The sequence below is a fragment of the Camelus bactrianus genome, chromosome 4 (genome assembly GCF_048773025.1).
Source record: "Camelus bactrianus isolate YW-2024 breed Bactrian camel chromosome 4, ASM4877302v1, whole genome shotgun sequence".
Lineage (NCBI taxonomy): Eukaryota > Metazoa > Chordata > Mammalia > Artiodactyla > Camelidae > Camelus > Camelus bactrianus.
This window is the reverse complement of record NC_133542.1, coordinates 37,659,415-37,686,103: the sequence shown is the minus strand read 5'-3', so window position 1 is coordinate 37,686,103 and position 26,689 is coordinate 37,659,415. Positions and strand designations below refer to the sequence as shown.

Here is a 26,689-nt window from a genome sequence, read left to right as displayed (position 1 = left end):
AGATAAAAGACTGAGGTACAGAGAGGTGACACCCACTTAGAATTCCACTGACTCAGGTGGACCTGGGAAGTTGGGCCCCAGGCTTCTGTCTGCTATACCTCACTGCCTAATTTTAGCTTCTTCTTGCAAATGTATTAATATCACTTTAAAATTATAATTGAAAACAGCATTTTAAATTGATACCAATGGCATTCAAGAGAACATAAAATCTCTTGATGCTTTTTGGAAATGTGTTGAAATAAAAAGGAAACTGACTTTCCACTTTAAATTCCCTCCTTTGGCTTTACAACCAAGACTATAATCCTCATAGTCATAGTTAATTAACACGGATTTTTTTTTAATCCATTGAATATTGTTTGCATGTCTCCCTCCTTCAAGAGAAAATGTTTCATAAAAGAATATTCTTGGCTTTTAAGTGACATTTGCATTTCTAAAAAAGAGCAAATTGCAGCCCAACATTTTTGCAAAATTAAACATGTTCATCTCCACTTAAAGCAAAACAAACAAAGAAAAAATGCAGTTTTAAAAAAAAGGTAACTGGCTTTGCTCTTTATTGCAAGTAACTGGATACCGAACACGTTTCCTCTGCTCACCAACGTGCCAGATTATAACCCTTATGAGCCATCTGCTGCTGGAAACACAATTACTGATATCATTTCCACTGGGTTTATTTCTTGAACAAGTGATAGGAGTTTAAATGAAGTTACATACATGAAAGCATCTGGTGTAATACCTGGCATGTAAGTAGATGCTCAATGAGTGTGTGTGTGTTTATTATAAGGGTTTTCTTCACAAAGTACCTGGATTTGGAGAAAGAACTCAAGGATCTCACAAGTCACCTGCCGTTCTGTAATTCTCTATCCATCACTTTTTTCTGCCTTGTGATGCACTTCAATGAGTATTCCTCATAAATCATTTTTTAGTCTCCAAAGGAATGAAACCACCTGCAGAGAACTAACTCAAACTCTACTCAGTTACCCAAAAGCCATCCAAGCTAATTTAATATGATTCATTCGGGAAATTCAAAATGCTTGTAAACGTTCTCTAATTAAAGGTAATAAAAGGCCAAGCCAATTGTACCACCATAAAGTAGAAGATGAGACTTCTGTATTTGAAAAATCAAATCAACAATAAAGTGAAATTCAGGTTTTAAATCAGAACATCAGAATTAAAATCAACCTTGCAGAATACTATTTGACCTTATATCTTGCCAGTTTTCCTCTAAACAGTCTCTATCAGGGGTTGGCAGACTGGTCTCCAGGGCAAGTCTGACTCCCAGCCTGTTATGGATGATCCATGAACTAAGACTGGTTTTTTATATTTTTAAATAGTTATATATGCACTTATATAATATTCTCAGTTTTACTTCTTGCCTAAAATACCTACTAAAGCCTAAAATATCTACTATCTGGCCCTCTAAGGAAAAGTGTGCCAACCCGAGCGCAGACCATCTCTGACAAGTGGTTTCCAGTCCTCCTGAGCATTTCCATTCAGCCTGAAGTCAGCGTTTGGTGCTATAAATGAGTTGGAGGAATAAGAGGTGGGAAATAAGAAGACACAGGTTTGAATTTACTTATTATCCATTTGATTTGGGGCAGATCTACGTGCTTTCAATAGTATGATAAATGAAGCCCACTTCTTAAGGTTATTGTGGAAATTAAATGAGTTAATATATAAATCTTGCCTGGAACAAAGGCAGTGAGTGTTCATTCCTCTCCCACACTCCCAAGGGTAGCTTATTAAATCTTTAATTAGAGGCATTAGAACAATGTTGCTCCTTTGCTTAAATATAAATCTGTCTCTCAATAAATAAGTTAAGAATGTAGTCATAAAATATGGCATTGTTTTGTGTGTCTGTGTTTTAAAACAAGATCTTCTTTATTCCACAAAAGGGCCTTGACTCTTAAAAGGCTCATGATACTTAAAATGCACTTGGAAACTGCTATGTCATAAAAACATGGAGAAGGACCATCACTTCAAGGCCGCCTGGTGAAACATGCTGCATCCAGCAGGTCATTTTCTAATACACCTGCACCAGAGATTTCCTATCAGATTCTTAACGCCACCCCATGATCAAGATTCTGTAATACATAACAGTAACCTGTTTTACTATTTAATTATCCCTACGGGCTATTAGCTCTCCCTCAAAGATGGCATAAAGGGGTGAGGGTTGGATTTACTGTGAAAGCCTTACTATTACCATTTTGCTATATTCTCACCTTGGGAAAAATCACTTCACTCCTCTAAGTCAGTTTCTTAATTTATAAACTTGAAGCTGACACCTGCCCTCACTGATGTGGATCGTGACCGTAACCATCACTAAGATGATGGTAACAACTTGGCCCAGAACCCAGGTCATTTACTTAAACCATTGGAGGTTCTCTCCCCGAGATTTCCTAGTTTTACCTTTATTTAAACAAATCCAACCCTTGGTGTCACTTTGTTCGACTGAAGTGTCCATAAGGGTGGCTTCACACTTGTCCTTCTTAACTGAAAGCAGTAGTACTTCCAGACTTTCTATTTAGGAGGCCCTTAGGGTTTGAAAGGAAGGGCTGGGGCACTTTTTGTAGCTCTTCCATAGGAAGCTTTTTTTCCCCCCCCGGCTTAGAATGTAAGTTTATCTGTAATGGCCAAGAGTTTAAAACCAACAAAAGTAATATGGGAACAAAAGCCTCCTCTCAAGTTCCCCTTTGGATAGCATCTCCAATTTTGAAAGGACAGACTAAGTGGCCTTTCTAAGACCCTTCTGTTCCTCTGATTCTATTATGATGGACACAGTTATTGATGGCCTTCCAGGAACAAGGACAGTGTGATTTTTTAAGGACCCTTAAGCCTTTAGCCCTGAAATACAGCCTATGGGGCCCTCAAGGGGAATCTGAAAAAAGGCTCGTCATTTCTATGTTCACAGCCATCTGCTTATGGAACAAGAGGTGGGGGCCAGGGGGTGGGGAGGAGGCGTAATGTGCTGATTAGATTTAGCATTTATGTTTCCCTTGCTTTAGCTGTTTACTGATAATTATTTTGGTTACTTGGGAACAAATCTTATAATCCTAGGCAAGCAAAGATAGATGCAGATGGCTGTGAATTTCATGCAATAGGATCAGAGTACGGCTCATGAATTTTAGCCTCACACCACCATGCAATCAGTACTGAATTTGGTTAGGTGACAGCGCAACCCTTGGGGAGAGTGAGAGAGGTAAAAAAGCTAAAATCTAAAACGAGCAGGAAGAACATGACACAGGCTTTTCCTCTAAGGTAGGAAAGCACATACGCCATAACCAAAACAACAGCGATAACCAGCCCAGGATTAGACAGCTGTCTCAAGATCTTTGCCATCCAGCTTGGGAAATCTTGCTCCAGTGTTTCTCCAATGACTTCAAACATCCTATTTTTGCCACTGAAAAAAAAAAAAAAAAAAAAAAAAAAGGGCGGGGAGGGGAGAGAGAAATTTATTTAAAACATATGTAAAAACCATGGTTACAGCAAGAAAACTAGAAATCTTTCTCAAACACTGCCTAAGTATTCTCTCAGGCTAGAAATCTGATGTTTAGTTACAACTCCTGACACTTTGACCTCGTATTGTCAGCATATGAATAAGACATGAGAAATTTTATGCCAACATAAACACATAGTCAAAGCAGTTAGGAAATTAACTAGTAGGAGATTTTTTAAACGCTGTATTTCTGAGATTCAGGTTACTTGGGAACAAATATATAGAATATATATATTATGTATGTATGAAAATATACTGTATAAATAGCTCATAAGACTACCCCTCAGCCAGAACACTCTCTTTGGGCTGAATAAATAGTGTACTCAGGTTTTTTAAATTAGCCTTGGAAATGAGCATAAGGAATAGCTTAATGAAATAAAATCCACAAATAATCCAATAGCTCTTTCCATGCTATAGCTTCTATCTCATTTTCCACCAGACCTCTTTCATCAGGGCTATTACTGGGTCACCATACTGAATGCTGAATCCTTTCTCAGTATTTCTTTTCAACAGGCCCTAATGAGTACCAGCTCAGTTCCACTGCTATGAATAGAAAATAGGAAGAAAAAACAAGTCTAAAAAGCAAAGGACTTGGTGAGTTTGTTCTCAGTCCCTATAAACTAGGGAAATGAGAGCAGGAGGTCTGTCTTAACTTAGTATACAATATTCAGAATTATAAAGTAATATCCATCATGCCAAGTTACTTTTCTATAGAAGCATATTGACTCTACTATGAAAAGATGTAATTTTCAGAAAAGATACTGGACTGTTTATCACCAAGTTGTATGCATCTTGAGAATAAAAGTTGGCACAACACTGAGTAAAATATTTTGGTTTCACTTTGGTTTTTGGACCCTTATATTGACCATTGTGAACTACTAAATGAACCTGACCCACAACTTCCAGATCAGATTTTTTCTCCTGATCTAATAGTATCTTTTAATAGACTTAGAGTGACTTCAAGTATCTTGACGGGAGTCACTGGACTACAGAGGTATAAATTTTACTTCACAAATTATAAATCTACACACTAATTAGCAAGACCTAGGATACCTAAGGGGAAATGAAGGTTACCAAAAATTTAAGATTATATCAACTTATTCCACTAAGGTTTCTTTTTCTTCATCCATTCTAGCTGGCCATGCATCACCTTGACATATAGAATATAGCCAGAGTAATGAAGTAGGCAAAGAGGATGAGAAATGATAAGACAGCCCACCCTCCCTTCTCTGGCCTCTAGTGCTGTGGCTGATGAATGTCAGAATGGGGGAACTGGAATTTTACAATATAATCCCTACCCACAAAAGTCTGCTTTGCATCCAGTACATAAGAATGTGAAACTGTCAGCATCTCTGGGGATCCTTGGGTGCCTTTCCCAGGTCAGGTCTCTCGCTAGGAGTCCAGATCTTTTATAATATACAAACTATAGAAGCATCTACAAATCCTGACCGTATCCCTTTTCCTGACAGGTTAATCAAAGTGTGCCACTTCACCTTATTCCCAGAAGTCCTTTCCAGCCTGTTGTGACTATACAGTCCAGTGAAATGCTACTGAACTTAATCTACAGCTCTCCCTGGGCACAGCTCCGTCCACCCTAGACCAGAACAGTCTATGTCTGTCTTTTCAGTCAGACTGAAAAGTCCACAAGACCAGAATTGATGCCCAATGAACCCTCACATCTCCTTTAGTGCTTAGTGCGCAATAAGCCGTCATTCTTCACTAATAATTGATTCAAATAAGTCAATTAATTAATTGAACCAATTAATTCAAATTATTGGCCAACACTCTACTGTGTTTGGACTTATAGAGATGAAAGTATTCTGTTCCCAACCTCTAGAAGTCAGCTACACTATTATGAAAAATAGACACATAAAATATAATTGCAAACTAGTATAATAGCAGTGTCACAATATAATATAAACCTGTACATATTATATGATTGCAATTATTTGTAAAATCTGCACAAAAAGATCAGAATACAAAATGCCGAAATATTAAGAATTATTATTTCAGGTCTTTGGGGTTATGGAAAGAGTTTATTTTCATGTGAAAATGTTTCTATAATTTCCAGGTTTTCTGGGATAAACACAAATTACCTTTGCAGTAAGATGAAAATACATAAAAATACAATTACCATAATGTTAGCTGGGAGGTGTGTGAGGACTAGAGAATTATAAAGTGTTCAGAATTATTAGTGAGGGGCTGGGGGAAAAACAGTGAGTGTCAGGAAATCGGGTGGAGCAATTAGAATTTTCTTCCTCTGGACACCAAAGAAATAGTTTTTAAATTGCCAAACTGTTAAGGTAAAGGCACTTAATAGCCTATTGGAATAATTTTCTGGGAAATTCACCCACCTTAGCCAGTTCTTATGAACAAGAACAAGCTAGAATAGCTCATCAGATTGCTTTGCAGAATGGGTCTCCTAAGGTATTGTAGCCACCTTACCTGAAAACATAGCTGTATCTGGGAGTGACTGGCCCTCACTGTGGTGTCCCCACTAACCTACCTCAAATGCATGTGTACCAGTTTAGTGCCTTCCTAGGTGCCAAGCAGGGTCAGACACCCTTCACCAGGCAGGCTGGGCAAACCACCTCAAACTCAGTGTCTCTGAGGATGGCAAGCCAAGAGGTTCCTACAAATACATGTTTTCTCACCTCACTACCAAGGCAGAACAACCCTTTAAACTTTAAAACCCCAAGAATAAACCAAGTATACATTCTTTTGCTCCAAAATGAGGAAACTGACAGGAAAAAACAGACTATCTAAATAAGACAGAGATACCCCTTTCCCAATATTCTACTGAAAATACTTAAATTTCCTTGGTCTCAAAGTAGAGATATACATGCTGTAAATTTGCCTAAGCTTGCCAAATAGGAAACAGTTGGTCAAAATCAGATACTATGCCTTAGATAGGGGTTAATTTTTATTCATTAAAATCGTAGTAACTCAGTGTGATTTAAAGAGCGGAAAGGATCTGGGGCTCAAAAAGCTAAAATGTGCAGTCATTGTACATGCTAGCTCAATTATATTTTTAATAGTAATGCATAAACACCATCCAGCTCCATGTTAACCTTGTGGGGCTTCCCTTGCAGACAGCTAAGATCCTTTGATAAGTTTTCTGAGAAGGAATGACTTCCAATTAAAAAGTTAAAAGCACATCTAAAACTTATCCTGGATATTTAGTTGTGTGGGTAATTTATTTTAATCGATCACTCTTTTCAAAACTGCAATTTTATATTTAGCCTCCAGATGTCACTGTCTGCATTATTTATTTCAGCCCAGTAGGGTGGGGCGGGGGAACAGGACTTGTCAACTTCAGCTTCCTGAAAATGGAGGACAAAACTTCAGCTGTTTTTGCCCTATCAGCAGGCTTAACGTTTACTTTTTTTCTTTTTCAGTAAAGAAATAATGACTCAGACTATTATTAGAGTGAAAATGCCTCTTTTATACTTAAGTCTGTGGGCAACGAACCTTCTGCCTTTAATAACTTGGGTCTGACAGCATGAAGAGGAAATTATATACATCCATTATTGCATCATGCTTGTCATTCACATGGCTTTTCATTTTCGCATTTCCTTACTGAAAAGTAGAAATAACTCAAATGCATGCTGATCAGTGACTCAACTGCAGAGATTCTTGGGGGGGACTTGTGGTAGATTCATGTCTAAGGCCCTTTAAAAATCTCAATCCTCCAGATCCTGGAGACTGCTCTCTTGATAAATTTCACAGAAGGAACCCTGTGATACAGAACTGTAGAAAAGTACATTTCTAGTTTGGACCAAAGAGCCTTCTTGACTCTTTACTACTGACTTGAGTGACTTAACCTTGTTATTTGAGGAGTATACATGAGGAACATCCTTAATTTTTTACTAGCATGTAGAATTTCGATTATAAATTATGTGACCCTCTTTATAATTATTATGATCTAATAATGATCCCATTTTCCTGAGTAGTTTGTGAAGTAATCTCTTTTTCTTTCCTTTTTTTTTTTCTCTCCCTCTTTTTTTCTTTCTCTCTTTGTGTCTCTCTCTGAAGTAGCAATAGCTTCCAATGTCTGAATGTGATGACCTAGCATCAAGAAAACGTGCACATCCAGACTAACGTAATCAGACTTGTTCGCTCCTATCTTCTCATATGGAAATAGCTCAGATTCATTGCACATATTTTACCCAGGCAGAGCCTTGAGCAATTAAATTATTTTCCCTTTTATGATTGCCAAATGAAAAAACAGATGAATTTCCATGTCATATAAGGAGCCTGAATACCCAAAAGATCTGTCCTACAGTCCAAAATGTCATTGTTGGAAAGAAACAAAAACAAAACTTTTATATACAATGAGTGACCACTCCCACCTCCACCCCTGAAAGAAAACTATGCCCAAACGGAATTGCAAAGGCAAGAACCTGAAGGGGCCACAATCAAAAGATGGTGGGAGGGATACGATCATGTACAGGACGGGCATGGTGGACAGGAAGAGGATGAGCAAGAGCATTCCCAGGTAGAAGTTATTTGATCTGGAAGCTTTGAAGACCCTGGCCTCAGGAACGTTGCAGCACATCACAGCCCAGCACTGGAAGTACATGGATGTGTGGAGCCGAAGGATGTTGATGCCTGGGAGGCTGGGAGCGAAGAAGGAGCCCATCCTAGAAAGAAAAACAGATCTCTGCTCAACATGGAGCTTCACTCCCTCACAAACTCACTGTTTATTTTACATCATGCTTATTTGCTAAAGGCAGAAAATGTACTGCCACTTTCAATCACATAACCTCTTTACGCTAATGAACTTAACGAATCTATTTCCATCTCCTGTACACATTTCACCATCTTCCCCACTATTGCGAGTACTGTATATACAATTCTTTCAATAGAAATTACGCTGGTAACTATCTATATGTGCTTGTCATCGGTAAATTTAAACTACAACAGAGCAAACAATATATTCCATTTGTTTTACTTTCCTCTTCTACTTCTAAAATAAATTTACTTTCCACTAATATTCATATCATTGATTAATATAGCTAAAAATTTAACTTTTTAAAATAATTGACCCTTAAAACCATCCATTCTATTCAAATAAACTGCACATATGGATTATTTTGTCATGGCTAACTCACTTTTGCTTCATGAAAGAGAAAAAGTTAAAATAAATTTTTCTGATGTTATTTTCTATTTGTGGCTATTATGGTGTTTTAGAGCTGATGGGAATTGTGTATTTGTGCCTAATAAGACTGTTTTGTTGATAATTGATTACAAGTCTTATGTGTTTTTGAGATGAAAATTCAACACACCCATTTAATTTAGTTTGTTTAGTTTATTTATTTCAGTGAGGTCACTTTTACTTGATGACTTCAGTGGTTACTTCAACCAAACGAATTTCAGTTTTATTTCATGGTGCTAACACATTAGCACCATAAAGCCACATTAGTGGCAATTTATTAGCCCAAAACTAAAAAAGAGGATACATGTATACTTATTATAGAAGTATAAGCAGAGTCCTGTCTTTTAAACTGCCCCAGTTATAAATAAAGCCCTCAGCTATTCTAGTTAGGGTTAGCAATTTATACTTCCTGGTTATGCAGAATAATTATTTTAACCAATCCAATGTAAATTTGGTATATTATGGGGGAGTTGAGTTAGATGAAGAAATTAGTTTCTGCTGTAATTCAATTTGTAGAACCAACATTCAAACATTTCATTGAAAAGTGGAATATTGCTACATTTTGGGTTGTCTTGGTGATAAGATTCCATACCACAGATCTGAAAAATATTTTAACATACTGAAATGTCCAGAGACTTTGTAGAAAGTTAAGCTATTTTTTTTTAATGGTATGGACTTCAGGTGATAATGATTTGTCCATATAGGTTCATTGATTACAAGAAATGTACACTGTGGTGGAGGATGTCAGCAGTGGGAGAGGCCGCACACATGGCGGGGAAGTGGGTATGAGGACTCTGTATTATCCACCCAATTTTGCTGTGAACCTAAAACTTCTCTAAGATACAAAGTTTATTAATTTTTTTAAATGAGGATAAACTTTGGAACAACACTGTGTATCCTGGTTACAAGACAGCAAGAGGGAACCTGGAGCCACAGAAACGTGAGCAAGTGAGTGAGTGACAAGTCCCAGCTGAGGGGTCAGGATTACCGAGCACTAGATTCTATTCCCAAATGCCAATATCTGCAGTGTAATATGCTTGCAGATGATCATGCTTGCTCCCTTCTAAAAGTCAGGCTTGGCCATGTGATTCGTTTTGGCCAATGAAATAGAGATAAAAATGAAGTGTCTCCCTATTGGTGAAACTTTAATAGTGCTGTGGGGGGTTTTGTTCTTGTCTCTCTCTGCTGCTCTGACCAGTGATGTTCCAGACGGATCCTGCTCTGTCATAGTCCATGATTCCATAGTGAGGGTAACTGACAGGAGCAGAGTCCGCTACCAACCCACATTGGACATACGGACTACACAAGAAATAAATATTTCCTTTCTTAAGCCACTAAGATTTGTATTTAATTGCCGCACAACCTCGTCTACCCTAAGACACAATGTTGCACATAATGCAAGAACTAAACTTTCCTAAAGCCACATATATGTGTACCTATATATAGGCATGCTTCATTTATCTGTAGGCACACATATGTACACCTGTATATGTAAGTGCATCTGCAGATAAAGAAGTCTCAGAATTTCACAATAAATATCACACAGGCATTTTGAACAAATGACTCAAGAACCTTAACCTAGAAAAAAGGATCCTGGCACAGTGGTATCTGAATCTTAGGGCTCATCCTATCTTCGCATGTGACTCACTAATCAGCTCAGCTCCCTAAGTCCCTTACCCAGAACTGATCCCACCATCTGTCAGTCAAAGATCACTGTAATACCTTAGCCTTATAAAATGCTTTTCTTCCAAGAAGATCAAAGCAAATGAAAGCTGCTTTTATTTAGCTCTCCTTATTACTCCAGTGACATGGTATGTGTCAGGTAAATTATTCACATTTGATCAACTGAGAAAATGAGGTAGCGGAGAGTGACAAGACTGGCAGGGAGATACAGGAGACAGCACAACGTCCAAACCCATCTTCTTTCTCACTGTGCTTCCTCTATATCCTGCTGTGAAACGGCAGAGATACAATGTGCTTCCCTCATTTAAAAATATGGTGACAAAACCTATGCTGCCTGTTTAAAAACACATGTGTAATATAAGGTTTTACTGATCATATCAGACAATTCATAACAAAATGGAGTTTATCTATAAATGTTTGACTTTAATAACATCAATGTACATAACCTCCACTAGTCAGAAACTCCTAAAGCAGTTACTGAATGTCTCCATTTACAAACCACTAAAATTAAACACAAAATCTCCCTACTATTTTCATCATTTCTGTAGAAAATGGCCAAACTCAGGAATCAGATCTTCATGCCTCATAAAATAGTGGACTACCATGTGTGAGCAGCCTGGTACAAGGGAGCCTACTAACTTGGGTTACACACACCCCACACCTCCCCCACCACACCACATCTCTACTCCCTCACCAACTTTCTGGGAGTTGAGAAAAGACCATTTGTACAAAGGGTCGACTTGAAGGTGAATAAGAGTTATTTTGCTTCTGGAACACTGGGAAGTGTGTGAATATCTTTGTACATTCAGAAAACACAATCATTTTCTAAACTCCTTTTCAAACTAACTGGAAGCAAGATTTGACCAACATCTGAAGGATGAATACATGGAAAGGGATAGGGTAATGATGCCGTGGAGATTTTGATAATAGGTCTGCCCCTGAGAGAACTGGGGAAGATGTTTTAGATATTTAAAAATTTCAACAGGGAAAAGAGTGGACTAAATAGTTGCAAAATTACACGTGAAATCAATTAGGACACTGTTACAAGAGCTCTGCTGACAATGGAAACAAATTTCTAGGCCAGTCTGTTGTCTTCACTATGAAAGAACAAGGGATAGACATGCAACATATGCCTGCACAAATGGTGCCCACCAGGCCTGAGGGATTTATTACACTCTGTGTAAGAGCCAGGGAGTTTTAAAACGGATTCAAGGCAGTGGTTTCTCATTACTCCAAAAGCAGAGTAAGCCGTTTTCTGCCATGACGGCAGAATCCCCTACAGGAAATGAAAGATCCAGGAGCGATACCTGTCGACAGTCACACGTTGGGCCACCCTGACTTTTCTCCCTGCCTGAGGAGAAAGGATGCATTTAATGACTTTCTGGACACATAAGCCATAACTTGCAAAGGCCAGCTAAGGTTGAAAGACTTGAGTAATGGATGAAGCTTGTCCAAAAACTGAGCCTAGTAACGAGTACTTGTCCTTAGGACAATGGTGTGGTCGGTGGCTCAATGTTAGACACGTGTCAATAGGATAAAAAGTCTCAGCTGTAACTGTTTATGGGTTGGGGTGTTCTTACTTAAGAGTGACAGATTTTCAAGACGCATTGTTCCCAGATGAATCCCATGCTATGATTCAATTTCTGAAGTCAAAAATGGTTTCTGCTGTATCAACTCATTTTAACCTGTCAGAGTTTGCAGTGAAAATGCTTTCATTTCATAAAAGATATGACAATCCTTTGTACATCAAAAGAAATAATTCTGAAGTGCAAATGGCCCCAAGAAACAAGTTATAAAACAAAGATCTTATTTCTAACTAAACCTTCCTATAACATGTATTTAATCTCTGTGAACTATTGGATTTGGTAAGATAGTATTTTTTAAAGTAGCTGTAAATTCCATTTAAAATATATTCAATAGTGATGACAAATAAAATCAGTTTCTCAGAAAGGCCCTACATTAATTTCTTTCATTCCTTTTTTTTTTTTAAATTGAAGTACAGTTGATTTACAGTGTTGTGCAATTTCTTTCATTCTTAACACGTGGTAATGAGATTATGAATGTTTCACTGTTAGATACTAGCATCAAAGGATATAAAATTATAAAAAGCCTTCAAATAATCTAGGAGCCAGAACATAGACTCCCAGTATTTGAAGAAGGCATGCTCTGCAAAACAGGCAGATGCCTTTGAGACTTAAGATTGAAAATACGGGAAAAAATGTAAACTCTTCATAGCCATTCACTTCACAAAGACAAATGTTGAGTTTGACACAGACTGTGGACTCCTCTGACACCAGGCTACAGTGCTCTATGCAATAATGATCTTGGAGGTTTTTCTACAAGTGATAAACTGCCCGCCACTGGCCTACCAGATCATGCCTTGATTGAAGATCAGAGCGAGGACATTGCCACTGATGTCAAATTCAGTGTATGAAGGCTAGAGGAGACACGGACATTCATTGGATTAGCATCTCAAATGGTGAAAATTGAAAGGCAAGTGTTTCATATTTCTATATAGCTAGACTCTTAACTGCTTTCTTGCAGTAACAACAGCAGAATAATCAATGATAAATAGTGATAAATAGATAATAAAGCATCTTAAAGCATCTTTAAAAAAAACAGTAAAACATTTTAAAATGCTGTCATTTGATGCTGTGGAAGTGTGGTGAGAGGCTCTTATAGGCTGCTGGTAACAGTACAACTTGGAGCAAATGTTTAGAAAACAATTTGACAGCACATGTGAAAAGCTGTAAAGAAAACAAAAAACAAAAACTTTTCTCTTCGACCCTGAAAATCTACTTCTAGAAATTTAACAAAGTAATCTTAAATGCTGACAAGTTTTAAGAAGCAGAGATGAAACCATCTAAATGTCCAACATCAGTTAAGTAAGTACAGTATAACTATGCTAGGATAATATATTGCAGTTAGTTACAGTCATTGTTGGAAGGATATTTACAGACCCAAGAGAAAACTATGCTCTAATGTTACACACAAACTATGTAAACATTCATTATTCTACACATTCATTATTTTTCAACTCAATATGGAACCATGCATAAAATAACGGCTTAAAAGGGGTCGGTAAAAGTAAGAGTTGTTATACGTGGGAGGTGGATTATGCTTTTTATTTTCTTCTGTAAGTTTTGCATATTTAAAATATTTTTCAACAAAAAAATGTGAATTTCTTTTAAAAAGTAGAGAAATACAACAAAAATTTAAGAAGTTATTCAACTCAGTGTCCAGTGTTTGTCTCCTAGATGATGCCGTCCTGCTCAGGGCAGCAGCACCAGGCTATTCCGTGTACGGAGGGGCCACCAGTCGGAACTGAGGTGGGCATCTGTACTAGGGTGACTCGTCCAAAGACTTCCTGGCGACACATTAGGCATCCTACAGGAAAGCTCTACCAGTGGAATCCTACAGGAAAGCTCTACCAGTGGAGTAATGCTCATTAGCAAAGACAATAAGAGTGGCTCCTATTTAATTTGAGCTAGGGAATAATCAATCAGGAAGAGGACTAACTGGTAACAAGGGGAAAAGAGAACAGCAAAAAATACAAAGTGAGAGGACCAGGAAGACCATGACGGAGAAAGTAATAGAGTGGCAGGACCAGATTACTGACCCTGATCCTGACATCTGCAGGTGTGGCTTCAGACCGTATATATTTTCAGAGTAACTCCCTCCCCAGCAAACACATATACACACAGCACAACATACACGCACAAACATACCCACACATGCACACCTGAGAGTGTCTCTATTCTTCTTAAACCCAAGAACCTCAAAATGTATCTGTAAACAGACAGAACAGGTCTCTGATTTGGAACCCCCAAAAATCTATCATAATGTTTGAACACTCTGCCTCAAGAATTCTTATGAAATAATGCTATTTGCAGGAACATGGATGGATCTAGAGAATACCATATTAAGTGAAATAAGTCAGACAGAGAAAGACCAATGTCATATGATATCACTTATATGTGGAATCTAAAAAATACTGATACAAATCTTACTTTACAAACCAAAAATAGACTCACAGACATAGAAAACTAACTATGGCTATCAAAGGGGAAAGGGCTGGGGAGGAATAAGGAGTTTAGGATTCACAGATACACATTACTATACATAAAAATAGGTAAACAATAAGGACCTACCCTGTATAGCACAGGGAAATATATTCAATTTCTTATAGTAACACATAATAGGAAAGAATCTGAAAAATATATATATATGTGTGTCTGTATATGTATAACTGAATCGCTTTGCTGTACATCTGAAACTAACATTGTATATCAACTACACTTCAATAAAAAAAAAATTTGAAAAAAAAGAATTCTTGAATCCAAGCATCAATTTTGTCACCTCCCGAAAGGCAGCAGGATTTTCCTAGTCAACTGAAAATTATGGCTGATGTGCCTTGTAACAGATTCAGGGAGTAAATGGCAAGTCTGACATAACAAGAATGGTTAAATAATAAGACATAATAAGATGATACATAATGAAATAATAAATAACTCTATATATTAAGCAGGACAAAGATGGCCCAGATGATTTCAACATAAATTCACTCAAGATACTACTAAAGAATATACAAGGTGTTTCACTTAGTTTGCAGATCATCTAGAAGCTTAATGTTCATAAGATGCAAAGAGGTTCGGTTGACAGTTTTTGTTCTAAAATCAACCATGAAATGCACGTGTCCTTCATGGAAAATAAAGAAAAGGAATTGCTTCTAATCAGGAGAAACGTTAGCTCTGAGTCTCTCTATTTCCCAGGGAGCCTTTGCTCTGGGTCACCCCCCTTTCTCCTGAGCCCTGTGAGATCACATGTGACAAATGCTCAGTCAGTGGCCTGCACCATCTGTGGCCTTGGAACGGCTCTTTTCTGTGTCCATTTGAGAATCAAACCTTCAACCCTGGCCTCTTTAGAAGAGTGTCAGATTTAGCCCAACAAACTATGGAAAATGAAAAAAAAAAAAAATTCCACCTTTTAGAAGTACAGTTCTTTTATTCTCACAAGCACATAAACTTCCTAAAGGCCATTTGAGATGAGGTATTTTTATAACCAGGTGACTGAAAAAGCACAAAGGACACACTAGGAATCCCTGGCTTCATACTGCGTGTGCAGCAGGGGCAGCTGGAGGGATAAAATCTTTGATGCATAAATTGATCTGATGCAGACAAAGGGTAGAAGGTAGCCCTACTGTGCCAAGTGGTTTTGTGGTACAGACACTCGTCTGGGATTCAGATCTGAGTATCAGACTTTGCCCCACCATTTCCTAGTTGTGTGAGCAGAGCCAGTCACTGATCAATTCAGGCCTCACATAAATTAATGAAATGAACTGGATCAGGGGTCGGTGCTTTATGGCCAAATCTGGACCACCACCTATTTTTGTAAATAAAGTTTTATTAGAATATAGCAACATGCATTCATTTATGTGTTTTCTGTTGCTGTTTGGGACTAAAACTGGAGTTTGATAGTTACAACATAGACCATATGGCCTGCTGCAAGGAAGGCCACTTGTTTTCCTCTATGACTATACTCGACTGATGATACTTCTGACACAGATGTGTGGGTTTTTTTCCCCCAAACCAAGCATTTCCCCAACTTTCTGTGGCTATCAACTGGATGTCCTACAATTTAACTCAATTCTGACACTAACTATCGGAGTTAGCACAGATCCCACAGGTTAAGGTCTCAGTCCCACAAGACTGCTCCCACTTCAGACATTAATTGAAAACCCAGGTTGTCGCCTATACTGACTGGCTGGCTATAAACTGGAGATTCTCAGGACTCCCTTCTCAGGTTTGATCATTTGTTAGAATAGCTCACAGATCTCAGGAAAACAGTGTATTTAGTAGATTGCTGGTATATTATAAAAGGATACAAGGATAGCCAGATGGAAGAGATACACAGGACAAAGTATGAAGGAAAGGTACAGAGTTTCCATGCCTTCTCTAGACACACCCTCTTCCCAGCACCTCCATGTGTCCAGCAACCTGGAAGACCTCCGAATCCCACAGTTCAGAGATTTTTATGGAGACATCATCATAAAGAAAAAATCAATCTTTAACTCAGTCTCCAGCCTCTCTCTCCTCCCTGGAGGATAAGGGGATGAGGCTGAAATTTCCAAGCCTCTAATTATGGTTATGTCTTTCTGCTGACCAGCCCCCAACCTGAAGCTATCCAGGAGCCCACCAAGAGTTGTCTTGTTAGAATAATGCTCCTCTCACCCAAGACACCCCGAGGAATTTGGGAACTCTGTCAAGAGCCAGGGTTAAAGACTAAATATAGGAGCAAGAGATGTTCATATCACTTTTAGTACTTAGGAGATTACAAAGATTTTAGGAGCTCTGGCCAGGAACCAGAATGAAGTCCAAAATATATATATTTCTTATTACATCGTAGTAAGACACCTACAGAAGCAAAATTACTTATCATTCAGCTTTTACAGAGAAAGTTTGCCTACTTCTGAACTAGATAATTTCTAAGGTCCTTTTCTAACTTAAAATCTGTAATTGGTTGAAAATTAGACCCGGTTATTAAAGAACTGCTTCTCTGTAAACTTCTTAAAAATGGAATTTAATACTCCATGCACTAAACTCAGAAACTCCCACTCTAAAAAGGAAACAAATGTAAGAAAGCAGACACATACACACAGAGTATAAAATTCAAGGCTCGTTCTTTTAGAGGTGGAGTTTTTAAATATATGAAATTATACCATAGTTTAAATTTTTAAGCCAATATTACAATAAGAGTAAACCAATTTGCAAAGTGTTTGTTTAATTGCCTCTAAAATATACAAAGCTTAAAGGTAAATCATGCTTGGGGAAAAACAGGTTTTCTTGAAACCTGAGATAACGAAATGATTCAGATAGAATAAGTGTAATGAAGTCCCTCAGAGCTGCTCATCCATAATAAGATTTTTAGGGGCCTGCAACAGAGAAGCCCATTTGGATTTGGGCTGAGGACCATAACCGTCAAGGCACTGGAAATTATCCTGTTTTATTTTTAGACCTTTGTTTGTGGTGGGCTAGAATCAGTCATCTACCCAGAAGAAAGACATATGGTGCTCACTGGACTAAAAAGCTTGAGAAAATCCATCCTCCCTCTGCTGCTTTGGTTATTTGGGGCAAACCATCAACCTCTGGATATCGTAAAATGCAATTCAGGATCTCAGAGATAATTCTGTCATTGTAATGACCTGTCCGACTTTCTTCACACAAATCTCATTCCTCACAGCTGGAATTATACTACTTAGAGCTGCAGGCTGGCCTGGCCTTTGGCTCTGGGGCAATGGCACTCAAGGTGGTCCCCATACCAGAAGCAGCATCAACACCTAGGAACCTGTTAGTGAATTCTCAGGCCCACCCCAGATCTACTGAATCAGAAACCCTGTGTTTTCATATGCCTTCAGGGCATCCTGATGTATCTTCAAATTTGAGAACTACTCACCCAGGACAAATCCTAGCCTCTTCTACCTCAGGCTCTGCACTATAACACTACTTGCCTGCAGATAGACTCCATTCCAATCCACCCTGTTCCATCCCCTTCCCCTTATTCTTACCCCTTCACTGGATACCCATGACTTCTTATTGACTCCTTATCATACCATCTTCCTGGACTGCTAAATAGTACCTCATTCCCAGATAGAGAATATCAGTTCATCTCCTAATTCTGTATCTCAGTCCCTCCTGCTAATTCCATTCTACAGCAAGAAATTATCTAAGCACTTGAGTCACAAATGCTGTGGATTGGCTCATGAATTAGTCATGCTTTGGCAGAGTCCTTGAAATTTCTAGGGGCAAGCATTACAGTGAAAATTCAATATGACGGGAATCTGGTTGATGGCTTTGAAGTCGATCAGATGTGGGTTTCAGTGCTAGCTTCATCACTGACCAGTTAAATGTCTTTGAGCAAATTATTAAACATCTCTAAACCTCAGTTTACTGTAAAGTAGGAAAATATTACCTACCTCATAGCACTGCTGTTATGGTTACACAGAATTATATATACAAAGTATTTTGTAGATGTTCTAACACACAGTAAGCACTACATAAAACTCTAATACCATATAATATGATTAGGAATATACTCTGACAGTCTGTGAATCATATGTCTCTTATTTATGGGTAATCCTGAGCTTCCTTCATCAGATCTCAAGGAAATCTCCCATATTTTTCATTTATGCAAATTTAATAAGGACCACCTTAAAAATGTAACTTTATTGAATTATAGTCATTTTACAATATTGTGTCAAATTCCAATGTAGAGCACAATTTTTCAGTTATACATGAACATATATTCATTGAAAAATGTAACTTTAAATAAGATGCTGAGGTTTTAATTTGATTGAACATACTCTTACCCAATGCCATGTGGTCAACCCATTTCTTCTTAGATAGCATTTCTCCACTTCACTGACAAATGGTAAGGATGGTGTCAACATAAATTAAAGTGAAAGTAAAGGCATTCTCTGCTGAAATATTACAGAAAACCCGAAGAGTTTACAAGAGGCTTCAGGGCAGTTTTATCAAATCAGGGTGGTTAAAATCCTTCCTGGGAGCAAACCATTCCACTCCGATGAGTCAGTGAACTCTTTACAAACACTGAGAACTATCTGCTATGCTCAGAGAAGCCCTAGGAAAGATTAACTTACATTACATGGTCTAACTGTCTGCTCCTAGCTAGTAATTTTCCCACCTGAATTCATCTTCATAGGTTTATTGTGATAATAGTTTGGCCATGAATTTATTTTATTTTTTTTAATTGAAGTATAACCTGGCCATGAATTTATAACTGGAAAAAATATATAGGATCACTTTTCACCCAATTTACTCAGATTTAACCAGTATAAAATTCAGTATATTTAACATAATGGCTTTTCCAGAAGGATACTTCGTTGCCCTTACTTATTCCCTGGCTACATAAAACTAGGCAACTCATTTCAATTCATAGTCTCTCAATTTTTCCTTTGCAAAATAAAATCACCATGACTAATTATGTCAAAATTCCACCTAAGCTTAACATTCTATGGATCTCTGGAAATAATGCTGGAGATTGTAGAGTTTAAATTTTACAGAGGTTGGCTGTTGTAATAGAAGTGAATGGACTTTTTAAAAGGTATCTTTTCTACAACTGAGCAATTCAACTTAGAGAAATTTATCATAAGGAAATAATTTGTACATACCACTATGATTTATCTGTGAAGTTATTTATCTACATGGATATAAATAAATGTTAATACACTGTTTATTATAATAACAATAAACTAGATACAGTTAACTGAAAACAAACAAAAAAAACCTAACTAAATTAACTATAGTACATTCATATGGAGAGTATCACACAGCCATTTAAAAACTGTTATAGAAGCCCAGTCAATAACATAGGGAAGGTCACTGTTGGGTGAAAAAAGCAAGTAACTAGTCAATAAGTGTGTATATATATTTATACACAAATATACACACATATATATATTTATAAAAAATCTACAGTACTATATATAAATCTATAGTACTTGTTCATCTACATATAAACAAACACTAATACTATATGATTCAAATAATCTAAATAAATAAATAATGCTGTAAGTGGTAGGATTATCTATAATTTTTATTTTCATATTTAGCTTATGCTGGCCTTTCTAGATTTTTTTCAATAAATTGGTGTTATTTTTAAAGTTCAGGGAAAAAAACTTTCTTTTTGGTGGCAGAAGGGGACACATTTTTCTCTTTCGCTCCTGAAAGGATTCTTAAAAGTATCTTTTCAGCCAGTCTCAGGTTCTCCTTTGCCTCATGACAAGTGCTCTCTGAACTCATACTGGCAATTAGGAAGCCCAGAATGTCAGAGAAACGTTCTCATCAGCCTCTCCCGCTCTAAAACAGCACCACTTGGGATTTCGGCATCTCTGCCTGCACTGCCCGTACTTGCCAGCTGCTGGGCCCTGCCTTCCACAGTCCATCCACTAAGAATGCTTTCCTCCTTCTCAATCTTTCAAACTTCTGATCCTCCTTCGAGACTTGGCTCAGATGTCTCTTACTCCGTCCTGTCTTTGCATTTCTGTTGATCCCTGCCCTGCCCCTCCAACAAAAGTTGAAAAGCAGTGGTTTCTCCAGTTACATTTCCACCTCTGTGTTGACAACGGGAGCTGGCAGGATTAACGGGTAGCAAAGAGTGTGAGGAACTGGTGAATGAATGTTCCACCCGAAGTGGGCAGTAATTCCTCAGCTCCGGCCACTTTCTCCTGAGTGCGAATATGGGTCTAATGTTGTCAAGCCTCTCAGGTAAATCTTATGTCAAGTAAAACAAGAAATCCATTTTTTTTTTAACGTAAAACTCCCAGTTTTTAAATAAAAACTCATTTTTTAAAAACCCACTGTAAACCAAAGAAGAAAAATATCTGTCAGCTGCGTCTAGCCTGCAGACCCACGTTTGCAGCCCGCCCTTAGGCTTACAACTTCTACATTTCTGTGTCGGCTTATCAGCCGGCAGAGGCTTGCTCATAATGCCTTGTACCTAGCAGGCACTCAGCTGCGGAAGCTGTCCACCTGGCGGGTCAGTGATAACAGGGTCTGTATCAGAGATCCATCATCCAACCTCAATATTTTAAAACTTGTTTTGCTGCCGAGCTTCTCTCTGATGAGTCTTCCAAGGGTAATATGGAAGAAAATTCACTCTCTCTGACCTAAAACAGGAACTTGTCTTTTTTTTTTTTTTTTCCTGCACTCTGTACTAACCCAAGAGCACTGTCAGCACTCAATAAATAATAAATTACAGTCACTTAATTACAGCTTTTATGCATCCAGGTCATGTTATATTGACTTCATATTTGAAGCAAAATTTTCTAGCACTTAAGAAGAAAGCAGTCAGTTTTATGCTTATAAAAGGCAAGCACAAGCTAAGTGATGGTCTAAGAAAGAAATGGCAATTTTTATGTCTGCTTCAGAACAGCTGAATCAGGCAAGGAAAATAGAAATGAAACCAAGCCAGCGGAACACCTCAGAGCAGGGAACGGGAAGACGACCCACGAGCATTCTGGATCTATAGCATTACCTCACCGTCGTCCACCAAATAGCGTGACCTAACGGCTTCTGGCTCCTCCAAGAAGCAATTGCAGTGCGGGGGATGGAGATGACCTAATACAAGTTACAGTCTCAAAGTCAGATGGCTAGGTCGCGGATCTAGCCTAGAGTCTTGAAAACAGTTCTGGATGTAGGACTTGTCCAGGGACTGAAGGGAATGAGACAGGAGGGAGGTCAGCAGTGAAGGACATCCCTTTGCTGGGGAGGAGAGAACCATCATTAGCTTAAGAATACTAAGGTGCAAGTTTGTTCTCTATGTCTGTGAGTCTGTTGTTTGTCAGGGGTAAAGGGAGTGGGAAGGGATAAACCAGGAGATCGAAATTTGCACCTCTTGGGGAGTGATGGCAATGTTAGGTATCTTGGTTGTGACAGTGGTTTCAGAGGTGTATACATATATCAAAATTCATCAAATTGTACATCTGAAATACGTGTAGTTTACTATACAGGAATTGTACCACAACAAAAGTGTTAAGACAAACAGACAAACAAACAAATACTAAGGCCAAAGTGCCTCCAGGGCCCACCCCTGGAGGCAGGCAGTTCTGTCAGGAGATGGTGCTGCCTGGATGGTACTAGGACGCGGATGCTCGACTCTGAGTCAGTCAGGCAGCATAACGCCCGCCATGCAATAAGCCAGTTCTGAATGTGAGGTCAAGGCCTCTGTTTCCAGAAAGCTTTCTCTCCAGCCGAGGGAGACAGATAATAAGCATGTTCAAAAAAAGGCTATGTCAAATAGTTACACGTCGTATGAAGAAAATAAAACTGTGTGCTGAAATTGACAGTGCCTGATGGGCCACCTTAGAGTGGGAGGTCAGAGAAAAGCTCTAAGGAGGTGGCATATTAGCTGACTGCCTGATGACAAGAAGGAATCGGCCCTGGCAAATTCTAGGCACCTGCACCCTTAGAGGGAAGAACACCCTAGTGCAGATGCAAGGACCAGCTTGTGTTTGAGCAGAAGAAAGAATCCCAATGTTTGTGGACTTTGCAAAGCAAGAGCAAAGGTGGTAGGAGTTGCGCTCAGAAAGAAAACAATAGATCGTACAGGATATCAAAGGCCCAGGAAAGGGATCTGGAATTCATTCTAAGTACCTGGAAGCCACTGGAAATGTTTGAGCTAGTAAGTACTATCAACCCTCAGGTGCTATTTCGGAAGATGACAGTTTCATTTGCAAAAGGGGGACAGAGCGATGTGTGCTCTGCTGCCGCTCTCAGACTCTGTGGGGGGACCTGCGGTTGAGCGTACCGGGGGTTTGAGGGGTTGTTGATGGAATTAACACCAGTGGGGCTCAGAGAAACCTGTGCTGTTGTCAGGGGAAAGGAAATCTACTGGCCCGGATTCAGTTCCAGCACTTGCCAGAGCCCTCTCGGCACCCCGGGACCTCCCTCAAAACTTCCCCAGCCCCCTGCTGTGTTTCTGTTGAGCTCTAACTAGACTGTGAGCTTTATGAAGCAAGCACCATATTTATTGACTCCTTTTGTTCCCCCAGTGTACCGCACAGTGACTGGCACATAATGTCCAGAAATTTGCTTAGTAGAATTCAAAGGAGTGAATAGAAAATGTGCTACTACCCATCTTGTCCCAGTTCTAGAATGCCAACAAGCTTTATAGGGAGAGAGCTGCCTATGGGTCCAAGACTTACCGAGTTCACCATTTTAACAGACAGGTTGAAGTCCATGGCTTTAGTCATCTATAATTTTACTAGAATCTAATTTTGTTAGAATATGGCAAGCCTGATCCCCTTTGAATTAAAACTATACTCATTGGCCTTGATTTATTGGCATCTAAGAGGCCATCTCACCTCCCAAATTCTTCTTCTTGCATGAGGAAGGAATACCACAAAGGAATACTGATATGAGAAAAATGAATATCATACTTACATATCCGTATTCCAAATCCCAGCACCAGCAGTAATTGCAAAACCTCACAAAACATGCCCGGAGAAAGTCCCCGATGAGAATTGTGACATAGGTGGTCAGAACATCAGAAACAGTCAGCCGCACAAATTCCTGTTGAGATATATCTGTATTAAAATGTGCATTTCTCCCTTCAAATGGTCCTAATGTTGACATCAAATTTCTCAAACTTTCTAAATAGTATTAGCTTGAAAAATGCAATTAATGGTAAAGAAACGAGTTTCCTAGCAAATGAAAAATGTTTTATGCCCATTTTATCAGCCTAAAAATAATTATTCCCTGTGCCAAAACCACTGTATTAAAAGTCTTCTTTCTGAGAAACTTTTATAAGCATGACACAAGAACACAAAACAGGAAAATACTGACAATACAGAAGTTTAAAACTTTAATCTGACAAACAATACTATTTATAAAATTAAAAGACAAACTTGGAAAAAGTACTTGTGGCATATATGATAGAGGACTAGTTTTTCTAACACATTAAAGACTTTTACAAATCAGTATGATAATAGATAGGAGATTCAATAAGGAAAAAATTGGCAAATGGCACAAATAAGAAATAAGAAGAAAGTATACAGTCAATTAAAACATTCAAAAATATCTAAACCCCACATAATACAAATACAGTTAAAACAATGAGTTGTTGCCTCACAGAGTGATAACGATTTTAAAATCCATGCTTCTCCATGCTGGTGAGAGTGCGATGAAATATGTATTGTTAGAAACGGATGAGGAAGTTAGGCTGGGATAACATTTGGTGGGAGTTTGTGAAGATCCATCACATTTTAAAGTGGTGGCATTTGATCAAGAAAATACACTTCTAGCATTGTGCTGTATATCAGAAACTGACACACTGTAACTGACTGTACTTCAATTAAAACAACAACAACAAAAAAGAAAATCCACTTCTAGAATGTACCCTACGGCAAAATTAACACAAGTGCCCGAATCTACATGTATAATTGTGAAAGCATTGTTTCTCCCAAACCAAAATTGAAAACAATTCAAATATACTCAAGAGGAAATTAATTAAATAAAAAAGGGTGTCCACACAACAGAATATGATGAGCTCTTAAATAAAAAGTACCAAAGTGGTTATGGACACACAGCCATGTGAACATACACTGAAAGCCACTGAACTGGGTACTTTCAATGGATAAAATGTATATGTGAATTATATCTCAATAAAGTTGCTTAAAAAGTGCTAAAATGCTATGCTCTGATAAGAAATGGGTTGTTAAAAATGTACAAAACAGGACATGTGGCATAAATTCATTGTTAACAAAAATCCTATGTATATATACATACATACATATATGTATATATGTATATGCAAACCATGTATATGCATCTGCATAGAAGAGGTCTGGAAAATTAAAAACTTGCTACCTCAGTGGTATGGACTTGAAGTTAGTGAAAATGTGTGTGCTGTGGGTTAGTGGGAAGTTCACTATTTCCTCATGGAATTCATAACAATAGGCAATAAATATAAGAGCAGACATACAATTATAAATTTTCATCATGATAATTCTCTTCTGCCCTTTCCTTTCTGTTCCTTCCCAGTAATTCAAGCCCTAAGATTGAAAACACCAAAAATCTAATAAGACCTACTTTGCCAGAAATAATAGTATTCTTCTCTAATAAAAGAAGTCTTCTGGTTTTTATTTCTAGCTACCTCTATATAATCTCCCTTCTAAAATAACTAGCGAGAGAGAATTACCTTACAGGGCAAGGGCCCACTTGACTAGCATATATTAGTTTAATTTCCAGTCTCATGCTTCCAAGCAGTGCTTCCTAAACTCCAGGTAGTCGTGTACCACCTTCACGATTCTTGCCATGTCCGAGTACCATCTGAAATATTATTTACCTAATATTTCTTTTAACTTTAATATACTTAATTCTCAAAAAATAACTGCTACTATTGTAAGTAGAAGGTGTATATCATCTGCCATAAATAGTAGTTAACTATAATATACATATAATAAAAGCAAAATAATTATACTGAAAACCTTAAAATGTAAATGTAAACAGTTATCTTAGCATTAGTTCCCACCAAAAGTAGTGCCTGTGACAAGGGCTTGTAAGCCAGCAGTATATTTGAGGAAGTGGAGACTGGGAAGAATGAAACAGGAAAGCAGAGAAAGCCTTTACCCAAGAGTGTGTTAAAATCTGTCACTATTGGGGCCACTGGGTCTTGATTCTTCTGGGGACCCGCTGAGTAGCTATACAGAATAAGTCTCAGAATTGTCCACTCAAGAGACAGAAGAGGGAAGTATTGCTTCACCAGCCCCATTCCCATCAGTCAGGGATGGCCCTATGTAGTATTAACGCCCCACGTGGTGAGAGCAGAGAAGCGTTAGGGTAAAGGTGAGAATTTACATACTGCTTAGTTGAGATGCTGTCAGGAGACAGCTGCATACAGTTGCTTCCTGCAGCAATAGCTGGAGTAAAAAGATGAGTGTGATGTTTCTGCATATTCTGAGTGCCTGTCCAGCTCTCCACAGTCTTCTTGTGTTGCTTTTCCCTTTGTCTTCTCCACTCCAGCCCCACTGGCTTTCTTTCACACCCTCAAACTCCATAGACCCTGTTGCCTTCATCCTACTCAATCACTCTTACTTCACCTCCTAACTCAGTTTATACCAACTAATGTGCATCTCTATAGCATCACTCATAGGGAATTCTCTCACCTTGATGACTAGCGCACGCACTGCATTCTTGTAGTCTTTTGTTGACATTGTAAATTTGCAAACTTTGTAAGATTATTTAATTAATGACTTTGTTCCCCCTAAGAGGTTGTAATTTTCACAAAGGCAAAGAGCAGGTCCACCTTTGTTCCCATTGTATCTCCAGTACCTAGCACAATGCCTGACACTTAGCATGCACTCAGTAAATAGGGAATGAACGACTGAGTGGCTGTAAATTCCTGCAGTTACTTCTGGACATAACTTTCCTCTTCTCTCCTCTTATTCTCCTTTTCATTCCCCAGGCAATTTGAGCTCAGATTTTAATAACTAGCATCAATCAGAGGTAGGCTGTGAGGGATATTTTCAGGTTTCCACCACCACGCCAGGAAGATTTCCTCAGGTAAGAGAACATTTCAGAGTGGTTTTGAAGTCCTCCACATCCTCCTAAGCATCCTCATCCTCATCCTCATCCCAGTGGTCAAAATACTATTTTTTCCTAAGCAGTACTCTAACTTTCACATAAAATAGCAGAAGAGGATTCAAACATTATATTAAAATGTGAAAATATTTATTAACATACCCTAGGATGAATTCACTGAGTTATAAGGAAGGAAATTCCAAAAATGGTGGCCCAGCCCACCTTGGGGACATCATCCAACCCCAGTTCCCAGCGCGC

At 38.4% G+C, this 26,689-nt stretch overlaps 1 protein-coding gene across 11 annotated transcripts in view; it reads right to left on the bottom strand.

Annotated features, from left to right (window-relative positions):
- The window catches only part of TMC1 (transmembrane channel like 1), a 314,121-nt gene that overhangs the window by 3,487 nt on the left and 283,945 nt on the right, over window positions 1-26,689 (bottom strand). For all 11 annotated transcript variants that reach the window (XM_074361703.1, XM_074361710.1, XM_074361704.1 and 8 more), the window contains 4 exons: window positions 23,294-23,422; window positions 12,704-12,771; window positions 7,897-8,136; window positions 3,272-3,397 (listed from right to left, as the gene is read on the bottom strand). In XM_074361703.1, coding sequence (XP_074217804.1) covers window positions 3,272-3,397; window positions 7,897-8,136; window positions 12,704-12,771; window positions 23,294-23,422 — 563 coding nt within the window. The remainder of the gene's footprint in view (window positions 1-3,271; window positions 3,398-7,896; window positions 8,137-12,703; window positions 12,772-23,293; window positions 23,423-26,689) is intronic.